The sequence below is a fragment of the Octopus sinensis genome, linkage group LG28 (genome assembly GCF_006345805.1).
Source record: "Octopus sinensis linkage group LG28, ASM634580v1, whole genome shotgun sequence".
Taxonomy (NCBI): Eukaryota; Metazoa; Mollusca; class Cephalopoda; order Octopoda; family Octopodidae; genus Octopus; species Octopus sinensis.
Genome location: NC_043024.1, coordinates 2,620,213 through 2,635,935, shown reverse-complemented (window position 1 = coordinate 2,635,935; position 15,723 = coordinate 2,620,213). Strand labels below are relative to the sequence as shown.

General features: G+C 37.9%; 1 protein-coding gene across 1 annotated transcript in view; it reads left to right on the top strand.

The window, feature by feature from the left end:
- Window positions 1–2,088: 2,088 nt before the first annotated feature.
- Window positions 2,089–15,723, top strand: part of LOC115225573 (zinc finger protein 708-like) — a 28,814-nt gene continuing 15,179 nt past the window's right edge. The window contains exons 1-3 of the mRNA XM_036514476.1: window positions 2,089–2,430; window positions 2,878–3,184; window positions 3,605–3,856. Coding sequence (XP_036370369.1) covers window positions 2,089–2,430; window positions 2,878–3,184; window positions 3,605–3,856 — 901 coding nt within the window. The remainder of the gene's footprint in view (window positions 2,431–2,877; window positions 3,185–3,604; window positions 3,857–15,723) is intronic.

The following is a 15,723-nucleotide window of genomic DNA, read 5'->3' as shown; positions in this document are numbered from 1 at the left end:
GTTATCTTACTGTTTTACCAATATGTATACACCTATATATATACATATATATTTATATATATATGTATGTATGTAGGTCCCGGGTTGAGTCGGGGTTAACCACAGTAAATAAGGTACTCAATACATAGCAGAGAAAAGTAATTTATTTTATAGAAGGAGCTTCTACAGGACTAGAACTGTTTCATCTGAATGAAACAGTTCTAGTACTGTAGAAGCTCCTTCTATAAAATAAAATAAAATAAAATATATATATATATATATATATATATAAAGGTGGCGAGCTGGCAGCAACATTAGCACGACGGGCGAAATGCATGTGTCTTTACGTTATGAGTTCAAATTCCACTGATGTCGACTTTGCCTTTCATCTTTCAGGGTCGATAAATTAAGTACCAGTTATGCACTGGGTTCGATGTAATCGACTTAATCCCTATGTCTGTCCTTGTTTGTCCCCTCATTGTATATCCCCTTGTAGGCAATAAATATATATATATATATCATCATCATCATCATCATCAACCATTTCAAAGTAAACATTAGTCCTTGCTCTTTTTAACACTATAACTTCTGGTATTTCATATACAGCAGATGTAAGTGGAGGCGCAATGGCCCAGTGGTTAGGGCAGCGGACTCGCGTTCGGAGGATCGCGTTTCGATTCCCAGACCGGGCGTTGTGAGTGTTTATTGAGCGAAAACACATAAAGCTCCACGATGCTCCAGCAGAGGGTGGTGGCGACCCCTGTTGTACTCTTTTGCCCCAACTTTCTCTCACTCTTTCTTCCTGTTTCTTGTCCCCCGACTTCCTACAGGACCGCCGAGCCTGGATGCCCATTCATCCATCCGTCGATGCTCTCGGTGTGGGGGGGGGGGGGCTGACCTGCTTTCTCCTCTGCAGGTCTTACGAATAGCAAAGGACCGCGTTTCCGACTTCTTCCATCTTGCGAGCTCTGGGACGAAGACCGATTCGCTCAACAAACAAACAGCAGATGTAAATTATAAATTCTTTGTTGGTTCAAACCTTTTTGGGAATTTTTAGAAAACTCTTGCGAATTTGTAATTCATAGGATTGTGCTAAAACCAAAACAAAATCTTTTAAATTGCTGCGTGATTTAAGAGCTATTTAGCTATTATTTTTAGCACATCCCATGACTACCTTATAATCTCCTTGTTTGTTTGTCAGACTGACGTATTAACGTTTATTTGGCCAGCTAAAGGTTTATATCTCCAGTTTATCAGTATTAAAACGTAATAAAATTTTCATTATTTAATCTTTACTTTTCAAGTATATTCTATATCTCATATTATTTCTTTTTTATTTCAGAGTATCAGAGAGGATATTTAGCATAAAAGAAGATTTTACATCGAACACATCATGAATATATATAATATATTCTTTAAGATGAAACTAAGATGCTACACACAAGAAATATTACCCTGTTTATATAAATCGATTATAGAATTGTAAAAGATTTTCTTTGGGTGTGTGATTATTAGCAGCATTTCTGTACTTTACTGCCTGGAATGGGTGCAAGAAAACCAATCCTGTATTCTAATTGAACCTGGACTGCAAAGGAATTGGCAGCCCCCTCAGATATTGACAATGATTACAGTTGATGGAAATATATATTTCTTTATTGCCCACTAGGGGGCTAAACATAGAGGGGACAAACAAGGACAGACAAAGGTCTTAAGTTGATTATATCTACCCCAGTGTGAAACTGGTACTTTATTTATCAACCCCGAAAGGATGAAAGGCAAAGTTGACCTCGGCGGAATTTGAACTCAGAACGTAACGACAGACGAAATACCTATTTCTATTTCTTTACTACCTACAAGGGACTAAACATAGAGGGGACAAATAAGGACAGACAAAGGGATTAAGTCGATTATATCTACCCTAGTGTGAAACTGGTACTTTATTTATTGACCCAGAGAGGATGAAAGGCAAAGTCGACCTCGGTGGAATTTGAACTCAGAACAAAAAGACAGACGAAATACCGCTAAGCATTTCAAGCAACAGAAATAACTGGGGAATAGAATATAAAAAAAAGAAAAACATTTTGACTTTGTGGTGAGAGGAGAAAAATAATGGAAAATGAATTACGTGATAATGATGTTAATTGTAATACACAGTCGTTAAGGATTGATTTTACTGAAGATGAAACAGAAGAAGAAGAGAAAACATCATTTCACTGTGATGTCTGCAACAAGTCCTTCTTTCTCAAAGACGAACAGACGATTCACAAATGTTTCCCTGCAGGAGAGGATCTCTATCGCTGTGACATCTGTGGTAAATCATTCTCTGAAAAGGTTCGTTTGACCACACATAAACACATTCACGCAGGTGTCGAGCCGTATCGCTGTAATACTTGTGGTAAATCATTCTCTCAGAATCATAGCTTAGCTATTCACAAATGCATCCACATTGTGGTTAAGTCACATCATTGCGATATCTGTGGTAAATCATTCTCTAGAAATAGCGACCTAACCACTCACAAACGTATTCATACAGGAGAGAAACCTTATCACTGTGATATCTGTGGTAAATCATTCTCTGGAAATAGCAACCTAACCACACACAAACGTATTCATACAGGAGACAAACAATATCAGTGTGATATCTGTGGTAAATCATTCTCTCGTAATCACCACTTAACTATTCACAAATACATTCACACAGGAGAGAAACCTTATCACTGTGATATCTGTGGTAAATCATTCTCTCAGAATCAAAACCTAACTAAACACAAATACATTCACACAGGAGAGAAACCTTATCATTGTGATATATGTGGTAAATCATTCTCTCAGAATGATTTGTTGACTACACACATGCATATTCATACGGGAGAAAAACCATATAACTGTGATATCTGTGGTAAATCATTCTCTAGAAATAGTGACCTAACCACTCACAAACGTATTCATACAGGAGAGAAACCTTATCAGTGTGATATCTGTGGAGAATCATTCTCTCAGAATCACCACTTAACTACTCACAAATACATTCACACAGGAGAGAAACCATATCATTGTGATATCTGTGGTAAATCATTCTCTCAAAATCGCAACTTAACTAAACACAAATACATTCACACAGGAGAGAAACCATATCATTGTGATATCTGTGGTAAATCATTCTCTGGAAGTAGTGACCTAATCACTCACAAACGTATTCACACAGGAGAGAAACCTTATCAGTGTTCTATCTGTGGTAAATCATTCTCTCGAAATCACCACTTAAATACTCACAAATACATTCACACAGGAGAGAAACCTTATCAGTGTTCTATCTGTGGTAAATCATTCTCTCGAAATCACCACTTAAATACTCACAAATACATTCACACTGGAGAGAAACCATATCATTGTGATATCTGTGGAGAATCATTCTCTCAGAATGTTATATTGACTAGACACATGCGTATTCATACAGGAGAAATTCCATGTAACTGTGATATCTGTGGTAAATCGTTTTCACAGAGCTATGCCTTAACTAACCATAAACGTATTCATACAGGAGAGAAACCATATCATTGTGATATCTGTGGTAAATCATTCTCTCACAATCAAAACCTATGGACGCACAAACGTATTCATACAGGTGAGAAACCATATCAGTGTGGTACCTGTGGCCAATCATTCTCTCGTAATCACCAGTTAACTACTCACAAATACATTCACACAGGAGAGAAACCGTATCATTGTGATATCTGTGGGAAATCATTCTCTCTGAATCATCATTTAATTACTCACAAATACATTCACACAGGAGAGAAACCTTATCACTGTGATATCTGTGGTAAATCATTCTCTCTGAATCATCATTTAATTACTCACAAGCGCATTCATACAGGTGAGAAACCCTATCACTGTGATATCTGTGGAAAGTCTTTTTCACACAGCGATGTCTTAATCAAACACAAACGTGTTCACACAGGAGAGAAGCCATACGTGTGTGATATCTGTGGTAAATCCTTCTCTCAGAACCATACCTTAATTTCTCACAAACACATTCACACAGGAGAGAAGCCTTATCACTGTGATGTATGTGAAAAATCTTTCTCTCAAAAAGGTAACTTAACTACTCACAAACATATCCACGCAGGAAAGAAACCATAACACTGATAATTCTATTACTCTCTCTCTCTCTCTCTCTTTTACTTGTTTCAGTCATTTGAGTGCGGCCATGCTGGGGCACCGCCTTTAGTTGAGCAAATCGACCGCAGGACTTATTCCTTGTAAGCCCAGTACTTATTCTATCGGTCTATTTTGCTGAACCACTATGTGACGGGGACATAAACACACCAGCATCGATTGACAAGCAATGCTAGGGGAACAAACACAGACACACAAACACATGCACATATATACATATATATGTATACATATATACGACAGGCTTCTTTCAGTTTCCGTCTACCAAATCCACTCACAAGGCTTTGGTCAGCCTGGGGCTATAGCAGAAGACACTTGCCCAAGATGCCACTCAGTGTGACTGAACCCGGAACCATGTGGTTGGTTAGCAAGCTACTTACCACACAGCCACTCCTGCACCTCTATTAAATCATTCTCTCGAATAAATAGCTTAACTTGATGGAAGTGCTTCTTGCAATTGAGTTGTGGTAAATTATTCTCTTACACAGTTTTATTAAATGCCAGTATATTTATTATTTTTATTTATTTATGCGCCCTTTACAAACCTAGCCAGGCTCATGGGCCCGGTTTCTGTGGGATATGTGTTACTCCACCAGCTGGACAGGATGCCAGTCCATCACAGCATTACTCAAGAAACAGGAAGAAAGAGTACAGCAGAGATCGCCACCACCCCCTGCCGGAGCCTCGTGGAGCTTTAGGTGTTTTCGCTCAATAAACACACACAACGCCCGGTCTGAGAATCGAAACCGCATTAAATAAATGTTAGATTAGTGAGTTATAGTAAAAATAGTATCATATGAATGAGAGAACAACGTGATCACATTTATAACTTTGTTAAAGAAATTGATTGAACTGATATAGATAAATTACAAAATAATTAAATCGATATATTATAAAATAATTATAGTGAGAAATATAACTCACTATCTACCATTTATTTACCAACTAGCATTAAAGACCCGTCGTTGCCGGGTCATAGTGCTAGTGCATGTATATATGTGTACATATTACATGTACATCTATCTATATACATCTACACATAAAATGCAAAATACAGAGTTATATCTTGATATCGCTAGTGATAACAATACTCAAAATATATAACAGACTGGAATTGTTAGCTCTTCTTTTTTCTCTACGTTGTATACTTTATAGACAATAGTCTTTTCTTTAATTTAATTTTGTATTATCCATCTGGACTATTCCATTTCTGCACGCTAATTATATTTTTACTTTATTCCCATTCATGTGAAACCACTTATTCAAGTTCAAATCATTGATGCAATTTTATACCAATTGCTATTTTTACTTTTGTATGTTACGATTATACTATACTTTAGTTTGATTTTAATTATTACTTACTACATATAATTCAATTGTTATTATTTTTATTGTTAAAGTGAAAGCATCTGACATAAAATACAGAAATATTTCTGTTTCACTTTTAACATGTAATACTGAAACAATGAAGAAGATATTGCTATGGGCTCCCTCTAGGCAAGAAGTTGAACATTTTTTTTTTGCCCATGAAACTACATGGACCCTAAGTAAGGCATGTGTAAAATTTGAATGAAATTGGTTGTGTAGTTCTCAAGTTTTAGGGAAACACTCAGACAGACAGACACACATTCTCAGTTTTATATATATAAAGATTATTACCCTTATACAACCTGTTACCCACTGGCCAAGATTTATACAAATATTAGTAATTAAAAAAAAGTTTTTGTCTGTTGAGATGTTTTGGAAGAATAACATGTGATAACCTAACGATATGTCTTTTTCATTCCTCTGATGAGATTTTGCCCAATTAAAGGTTTTAATTATTGGAATTTCTTTTGAGCAAAATCGAAACAGCTGTAAGTGTACATGTTGAATTTTTTCAGTGAATAAACTATATTAATGCTACTTCTGTGTTTCCTGGATTTTAATTTGTATATATATCATCATCATGATCATCGTTTAACGTCCGTTTTCCGTGCTATCACGGGTTGGACGGTTCGACCGGGGTCTGGGAAGCCAGGAGGCTGCACCAGGCCCAGTGTGATCTGGCAGTGTTTCTACAGCCTGATACCCTTCCTAATGCCAACCACTCCACGAGTGTAGGGTTTTTTTTTTACATTCCACCGCCACAGGTGCCAGGTGAGTCTGGCAGTGGCTACGATCGGTTATATATATGTATATAACGGGAAGCTTTATGAAAATAAACAAAAGACGAAGGCAGGTGGAAAACAAACGAACAATTGTATTAGTATGGCGCTCAGGAAATATAAATAAAACAAGTCTTTAACGTTTCGAGCCTACGCTCTTCAACAGAAAGATACACAGAGAGAGAAAAACACAGAAAGAAGGAGAGAAAAAAATGCGTGCAGTAGCTAACGAATCAACATGGCGATCTGATTTCGGCCAGAGGTCAAAGATCAAACATGAGACGCGAGAGCGAAATAAGGGGAGATAATAGGGTTGATAAACGGGTTGAGGGACCAGCTAAAAGTGCGTGGGAGGGGTCTGGATGTGTGTATGTATAGGGTTGGTGTATGTATTAGTATGTATTAGTATGTATTAGTACGTATTGGTGTATATATATATATATATATATATATAGTTAATCTAAACAAGAAAGCACAAAAAAAAACACAACAACGCGAGGACGTGGAACAAATATAGTATTATTGGATGCTCAGTAAAGATGGAGGGTTTAACGTTTCGAGCGGAGCTCTTCGTCGGAAACATAGAAGGAAAGATCTGCTGTATATGAAATACCAGAAGTTATTGTGTTAAAAAGAGCAAGGACTAATGTTTACTTTGAAACGGTTGATGAATGTTCCTCGTGCCATTCAATGACAACTTTAGCCGTGTGAATTGGTGCATTATCATCCTGAAAGCTTGCGTTTCTCTCCAGAAACAGTTCCCCTACCATAGGATGAATTTGATCAGATAAAATGCTTAAATAGTCTTGACTATTAATTCTGACATGAAGGGGAACTATTGGGCTGGCAGATATCCAAGATATAGCTCCCCAGATCATCACAGATCCTCCTCCATGTTTAACAGTTGGAAGAAGGCAGTCTGGGTCAAATGCTTTTTTTGGCTCTCTTCACACGTATACTCGGCCGGTTGTCGGAAATAAGGTAAAGGATGACTCGTCCTAGAAAATAACATTCTTCCACTGCTCTAGGGACCAATTCCGTAGGTTTTAACTCCACTCTAAACGCTTTGCAACGTTTGTTTTTGAAAGTAGTGGTTTTCTGATTGCAGCCCTCCCTTGAAATCTGGCTTTGTGCAGCTCCCAGCAAAAAGTTTTTGTGGAAACTGGGTTCTTGAGGCGGTGATTAACCCCTGCAGTTATTTTAGGGGCTGTACTTTTGTGATCCTTTCTAATAATTTGTTGAATTAATTAATTGTCATTTAAACACGAAGCTATATAAAAATATTCAAGACTTTTGTTGAGGGAAGAGTTACTTCCCCTCGTCCATTAACCGTTCAGTCTTGCAAATTCCGTTTATTTCCTGCTATAGTTTCATACAAATCTTTATTCCTTGATCAATTCCACTTTATAACTGATAATTATTGGGAGACCGGAATTAGATACGAATGATTTCATATCTAATTTCATATCTAACGCACAACTCAGAAAAAAGGAAGGACTAAATAAAAAATTACTTAAACAAAGTTATATAATTTCTTTCACTGTTTCGTTTTCCTTTCGGCTGCCCATTCCATTTTTTTATTTCCCACATTTTGCTATTAACCATTTCTTAATATCCTCACCATTTCCATCTATACCTATACAGACATTTTTATACATCGTGGATCCCCGTCGTTCGCCGTTGAGGATTCAGGTGTAAGACCAACTGAATCCCCTGCTCCGGAATTCCCGTGAGTCTTCGAGGATTCCGCTGGAATCATACAAGAACCTCTGCGACCCGAAGCTGACCTCTTTGGAATTCCTGGGTTCAGCACTTTCCCCTTTGTCCGATTTCATTCAGGTCAACTGGACACTGCAGAAAGTGTTATTTGTCCAAAGTGTCTCTCAGTAGGACAGAACGAGGGACCTCATGGTTGTTAAGAGATCTTCTTGACCATTCGGCCGTCCTCTGCCTACACACACACACACACACACGAAGCACCTGCTGAAGATGACGTGCAACTTCCAAAGAAAGTTTTAACACTGGAAAACTTCAAGGTGCGTACGTCGAAAGTTTATTTCTATAGCATATCTGTGCCTATCTATCTATCTATCTATCTATCTATCTATCTATCTATCTATCTATCTATCTATCTTTCTGTCTCTCTCTCTCTCTCTCTCTATCTATCATCTATCTATCTATCTATTTGTCTATCTATCTATCTATCTATCTATCTATTTGTGTCTAACTATCTATCTGTCTGTCTCTCTCTATCCATCCATCCATCCGTTTATCCATCTATTTGTCTGTCTATTTATCTATATATGTCTACCTATCTATCTCTATTTATCTATCTATCTATCTGCCAACCTACATACCTATCTATCTACCTGTTTATCTATCTATCTCTCTTTACTCTGTTACTTGTTTCAGTCATGTGACTGTGGCCATGCTGGAGCACCGCCTTTAGTCGATCAAATCAATCCCAGGACTTATTCTTTAAACTTCGTATACTGGTAGAATGTGTTTATAAAACATCTTTTTCTCTTGGATTTCTTGAGAAAATTCTGTGGCTTGTAAGCTATTTGTTGTTTAATTTCTTGCATTTCGGCAATTTCAACCAATCAATGACGTCTATTGAGGTGAATAATTGTAGCTTACAAACTACAGCATTTTCTCAAGAAAGCCAAGAGAAAAAGATGTTTTATGTAACAAATTCTACCATTACACGAAGTTTAAAAGTGTTTAGTTACCTAGAAATTATGTTAAAAACTGCTGTTCAAACGGAAAAGATAGGAGGGAACAGACAAGGACAGACAAAGGGATTAAGTTGATTACATCGACCCCAGTGCATAACTGGTACTTAAGTTTAAAAGTGTTTAGTTGCAAAGAAATTATTTTAAAACCTGCCAGTCAAAACGAAAAGATCCAGGGAATCGAACTCACTAACTCGCGATTGATAGCCCGATGCGCCAACCACCGAGCCATGCGCCTTCCGCTTAGACAGTAACCATGGTGATAGTCGACAACAATATTACGTTCCCCCTTCCTTCTTAGTTTCGCTTTTGTGTCAGCAGCACTCTTTGTGGTTTCATATATTAAAGAGTCTAAGTCACATGGCGCACCTTACTTCCGGCTTGTCACGTTTCCTCAATTCTTTGGAGATGAAATCGAAAGTAAATAAATATTTATTTATTTATTAAGCATCAGGGGTAAGTTATTATATATATATGTATATATATTGGAGAGGAATACGATCTGATTGAAGACGTTGTATAGCAAATACTGCGATTTATAGAAATGCCGTTGTTTGTTGTGTATTGATGTGGGCAGGAATGGAGTGGCGGTCAATCGGAATAGCGGATAACGTTATCAGCCGGTTATTGTTATCAAAATTAATTGGTTCAGACTTTATATTTGTTTAACGTCATCTGTTAGGTGTTGGCCATTGCTGTACGGAAATGATCACAATAAGCGGCTTCCACTATATATATGATCCTTGTGAAATTCCTTTGTAATCGCCAACTTTTGTGTGTGTGTATGTGCATATCTATATTTATATATGTATATACATATATATGTCTATACATGTATATATATGTGTGTGTGCGGGCATGAGAATGCACACATATATATATATAGACGTTTTTACTTAGTATTTTTCTATTTTTTCGTGGGGGCGGGGGCATATATATATTCATTTTTTGTATATGCGTGTGTATGTATGCGTATATAAATATGTGCGGGTATGTACATATATGGGCGTGTGTGTGTGTATGAGTGCATAGGGGCATGTCCGTATATGAACGTGGTTTTTATGCTTTGTATACTTCCTTATTATATTTTTTTTCTGTTACCTTTAACCATGGTTTTTCTTGTGTTTGTGCGTATATAGACGTATGTATGAACTTTAACGGTACGCATGTGTGTGTGTGTGTATGAGGTTGTATATATATATGCGTATATATTTGGCGAAAAATGCGAGTGAAGATGTGTATGTTTCCATAATGACGTATAAGTACGCACGTGGGTTTTCGCGCGCAGAATTATAATACAGTAATTTCCCTTTATATAACGGTATTTTTTCATAGCGTTTTTTCAGATGGCCAGATAACCGAAGAGATGGTGTTGTGGATTTCCCCTTCGGCATCTGAAACTCAGAGTTTTATCTTGACTATTGAGTAAATGTAACATATTATTTTATAGATAAATTTCCTCTATTTACATAATATTGAGGTCTCTTTCTCTCTTTCTTTCTTTTGTTATCTTACCGTTTTACCAATATATATATATATATATATATATATATATATATATGGAGGTCCCGGGTTGAGTCGGGGTTAACCACAGTAAATAAGGTACTCAATAGATAGCAGAGTAAAGTAATTTATTTTATAGAAGGAGCTTCTACTGGACTAGAACTGTTTCATCTGTATGAAACAATTCTAGTACTGTAGAAGCTCCTTCTATAAAATAAAATAAAAAATATATATATATACATAAAGGTGGCGAGCTGACAGCAACATTAGCACGACGGGTGAAATTGATGTGTCTTTACGTTATGAGTTCAAATTCCACTGAGGTCGACTTTGCCTTTCATCTTTCAGGGTCGATAAATTAAGTACCAGTTATGCACTGGGTTCGATGTAATTGACTTAATCCCTATGTCTGTCCTTGTTTGTCCCCTCTTTGTATATCCCCTTGTGGGCAATAAATATATATATATATATATCATCATCATCATCATCAACCGTTTCAAAGTAAACATTAGTCCTTGCTCTTTTTAACACAATAACTTCTGGTATTTCATATACAGCACTTGTAAGTGGAGGCGCAATGGCCCAGTGGTTAGGGCAGCGGACACGCGGGTTCGATTCCCAGACCGGGCGTTGTGTGTGTTTATTGAGCGAAAATACATAAAGCTCCACGATGCTCCAGCAGAGGGTGGTGGCGACCCCTGTTGTACTCTTTCACCCCAACTTTCTCTCACTCTTCCTTCCTGTTTCTTGTCCCCCGACTTCCTACGCAACCGCCGTAACTGGATGAGCATTTATCCATCCGTCGATGCTCTCGGTGTCGGGGCGGGGGGGGGGCTAACCTGCTTTCTCTTCTGCGGGTCTTACGAATAGCAAAGGACCACGTTTCCGGCTTCTTCCCTCTTGCGACCTCTGGGACGAAGACCGCTTCGCTCAACAAACAAACAGCAGATGTAAATCGTAAATTCTTCGTTGGTTCAAAACTTTTTCGGAATTTTTAGAAAACTCTTGCGAATTTGTAATTCATAGGATTGTGCAAAAACCAAAACCAAATTTTTAAAATTGCTGCGTGATTTAAGAGCTATTTAGCTATTATTTTTAGCACATCCCATGACTACCTTATAATCTCCTTGTTTGTTTGTCAGACTGACGTGTTAACGTTTATTTGGCCAGCTAAAGGTTTATATCTCCAGTTTATCAGTATAAAAACGTAATAAAATTTTCATTATTTAATCTTTACTTTTCAAGTATATTCTATATCTCATATTATTTCTTTTTTATTTCAGAGTATCAGAGAGGATATTTAGCATTTTGCATCGAACACATCATGAATATATATGATATATTCTTTATGATGAAACTAAGAAGAAATATAACCCTGTTTATATAAATCGATTATAGAATTGTAAAAGATTTTCTTTGGGTGTGTGATTATTAGCAGCATTTCTGTACTTCACTGCCTGGAATGGGTGCAAGAAAACCAATCATGTATTCTAATTAAACCTGGATTGCAAAGGAATTGGCAGCCCCCTCAGATGTTGACAATGATTACACTTGATGGAAATATATATTTCTTTATTGCCCAGTAGGGGGCTAAACATAGAGGGCACAAACAAGGACAGACAAAGGTATTAAGTTGATTATATCTACCCCAGTGTGAAACTGGTACTTTATTTATCGACCCTGAAAGGATGAAAGGCAAAGTCGACCTCGGTGGAATTTGAACTCAGAACAAAAAGACAGACGAAATACCACTAAGCATTTCAAGCAACAGAAATAACTGGGGAATAGAATATAAAAAAAAAGAAAGACATTTGGACTTTGTGGTGAGAGGAGAAAAATAATGGAAAATGAATTACGTGATAATGAGGTTAATTGTAATACACAGTCGTTAAGGATTGATTTTACTGAAGATGAAACAGAAGAAGAAGAGAAAACTTCATTTCACTGTGATGTCTGCAACAAGTCCTTCTTTCTCAAAGATGAACAGACGATTCACAAATGTTTCCATGCAGGAGGGGATCTCTATCACTGTGACATCTGTGGTAAATCATTCTCTGAAAAGGTTCGTTTGACCACACATAAACACATTCACGCAGGAGTCGAGCCGTATCGCTGTAATACCTGTGGTAAATCATTCTCTCAGAATCATAGCTTAGCTATTCACAAATGCATCCACATTGTGGTTAAGACACATCATTGTGATATCTGTGGTAAATCATTCTCTGGAAATAGCAACCTAACCACTCACAAACGTATTCATACAGGAGAGAAACCTTATCGCTGTGATATCTGTGGTAAATCATTCTCTCATAATCAGCACTTAGCTACTCACAAATACATTCACACAGGAGAGAAACCTTATCAGTGTGATATCTGTGGTAAATCATTCTCTGAAAATAGCGTCCTAACCACTCACAAACGTATTCATACAGGAGAGAAACCATATCAGTGTGATATCTGTGGTAAATCATTCTCTGTAAATAGCAACCTAACCGCTCATAAACGTATTCATACAGCAGAGAAACCATATCATTGTAATATCTGTGGTAAATCATTCTCTAAAAGTAGTCAGTTAATTAAACACAAACGTATTCATACAGGAGAGAAACCATATCATTGTGATATCTGTGGTAAATCATTCTCTAAAAGTTGTCAGTTAATTAAACACAAACGTATTCACACAGGAGAGAAACCTTATCACTGTGATATCTGTGGTAAATCATTCTCTCTGAATCATCATTTAATTACTCACAAACGTATTCATACAGGAGAGAAACCATATCATTGTGATATCTGTGGTAAATCATTCTCTCAAAATCACAGCTAACTACTCACAAATACATTCACACAGGAGAGAAACCTTATCAGTGTGATATCTGTGGTAAATCATTCTCTCTGAATCATCATTTAATTACTCACAAATACATTCACACAGGAGAGAAACCTTATCAGTGTGATATCTGTGGTAAATCATTCTCTCAAAATCACAGCTTAACTACTCACAAATACATTCACACAGGAGAGAAACCTTATCAGTGTGATATCTGTGGAGAATCATTCTCTCATAATCAGCACTTAACTACTCACAAATACATTCACACAGGAGAGAAACCTTATCATTGTGATATCTGTGGTAAATCATTCTCTCTGAATCATCATTTCATCATTTTACTCACAAATACATTCACACAGGAGAGAAACCTTATCAGTGTGATATCTGTGGTAAATCATTCTCTCAAAATCACAGCTTAACTACTCACAAATACATTCACACAGGAGAGAAACCTTATCACTGTGATATCTGAGGTAAATCATTCTCTCAGTATCAAAACCTAACTAAACACAAATACATTCACACAGGAGAGAAACCTTATCACTGTGCTATCTGTGGTAAATCATTCTCTCATAATCACAGCTTAAGTACTCACAAATACATTCACACAGGAGAGAAACCTTATCAGTGTGATATCTGTGGTAAATCATTCTCTCGAAATCACAACTTAACTACTCACAAATACATTCACACAGGAGAGAAACCATATCATTGTGATATCTGTGGTAAATCGTTTTCACAGAGCGATGCCTTAACTAACCATAAACGTATTCATTCAGGAGAGAAACCATATCAGTGATATTTGTGGTAAATCATTCTCACAAAATCAACATTTAACTAAACACAAACCCTTCCATACTGGAGAGAAACCATACTACTGTGATACCTGTGGAAAGTCATTCGCTGGTGACTTAAATCCTCATAAACACATTCATAGTAAAGAGAACCCGTATCACTGTGATATCTGTGGTAAATCATTCTCTTTAAATCATCACTTAGCTAAACACAAACTTATTCATACAGGAGGGAGGCCATATCACTGCGATATCTGTGGAAAGTCTTTTTCACAGAGCGATGTCTTAATCAAACACAAACGTGTTCACACAGGAGAGAAGCCATACGTGTGTGATATCTGTGGTAAATCCTTCTCTCAGTACCATACCTTAATTTCTCACAAACACATTCACACAGGAGAGAAGCCTTATCACTGTGATGTATGTGAAAAGTCTTTCTCTCGAAAAGGTAACTTAACTACTCACAAACATATCCACGCAGGAAAGAAACCATAACACTGTGATAATTCTATTACTCTCTCTCTCTCTCTCTCTCTTTTACTTGTTTCAGTCATTTGACCGTGGCCATGCTGGAGCACCGCCTTTAGTTGAGCAAATCGACCCCAGGACTTATTCTTTGTAAGCCCAGTACTTATTCTATCAGTCTCTTTTGCTGAACCACTAAGTGACGGGGACGTAAACACACCAGCATCGATTGACAAGCAATGCTAGCGGGACAAACATAGACACAAACACATGCACATACATACATCATCATCATCATCATCATCGTTTAACGTCCGCTTTCCATGCTAGCATGGGTTGGACGGTTCAACTGGGGTCTGGGGAGCCCGAAGGCTGCACCAGGCCAGCCAGATCTGGCAGTGTTTCTACAGCTGGATGCCCTTCCTAACGCCAACCACTCCGAGAGTGTAGTGGGTGATTTTATGTGCCACCGACACAGGTGCCAGACGAGGCTGGCGAACGGCCACGCTCGGATGGTGTTTTTTATGTGCCACCGACACAGGTGCCAGTCAAGGCTGGCAGACGGCCACGCTCGGATGGTGTTTTTATGTGCCACCGACACAAGTGCCAGATGAGGCTGGCGAACGGCCACGATCGGATGGTGTTTGTTACGTGCCCAAAGCACGGAGGCCAGTCGATGCGGTACTGGCTACGGCCACGTTCGGATGGTTTTCTTGTGTGCCACCGGCACTGGTACCACAAAGATACAAATTCCATTGATGTTCATCTATTTTGATTTGGTTTGATTTTGATCTTCACTTGCCTCAACAGGTCTTCACAAGTGTCACACACTTGCCTCAACAGGTCTTCACAAGTGTCACACACTTGCCTCAACAGGTCTTCACAAGTGTCACACACTTGCCTCTGCCTCAACAGGTCTACACAAGTATTACACACTTGCCTCAACAGGTCTTCACAAATGTCACACACTTGCCTCTGCCTCAACAGGTCTTCACAAGTGTCACATACTTGCCTCAACAGGTCTTCACAAGTGTCATAAGGAGGAAGGTATGCACAGGTGGACTGACTACGTCCCAGGTAGGGGCCAC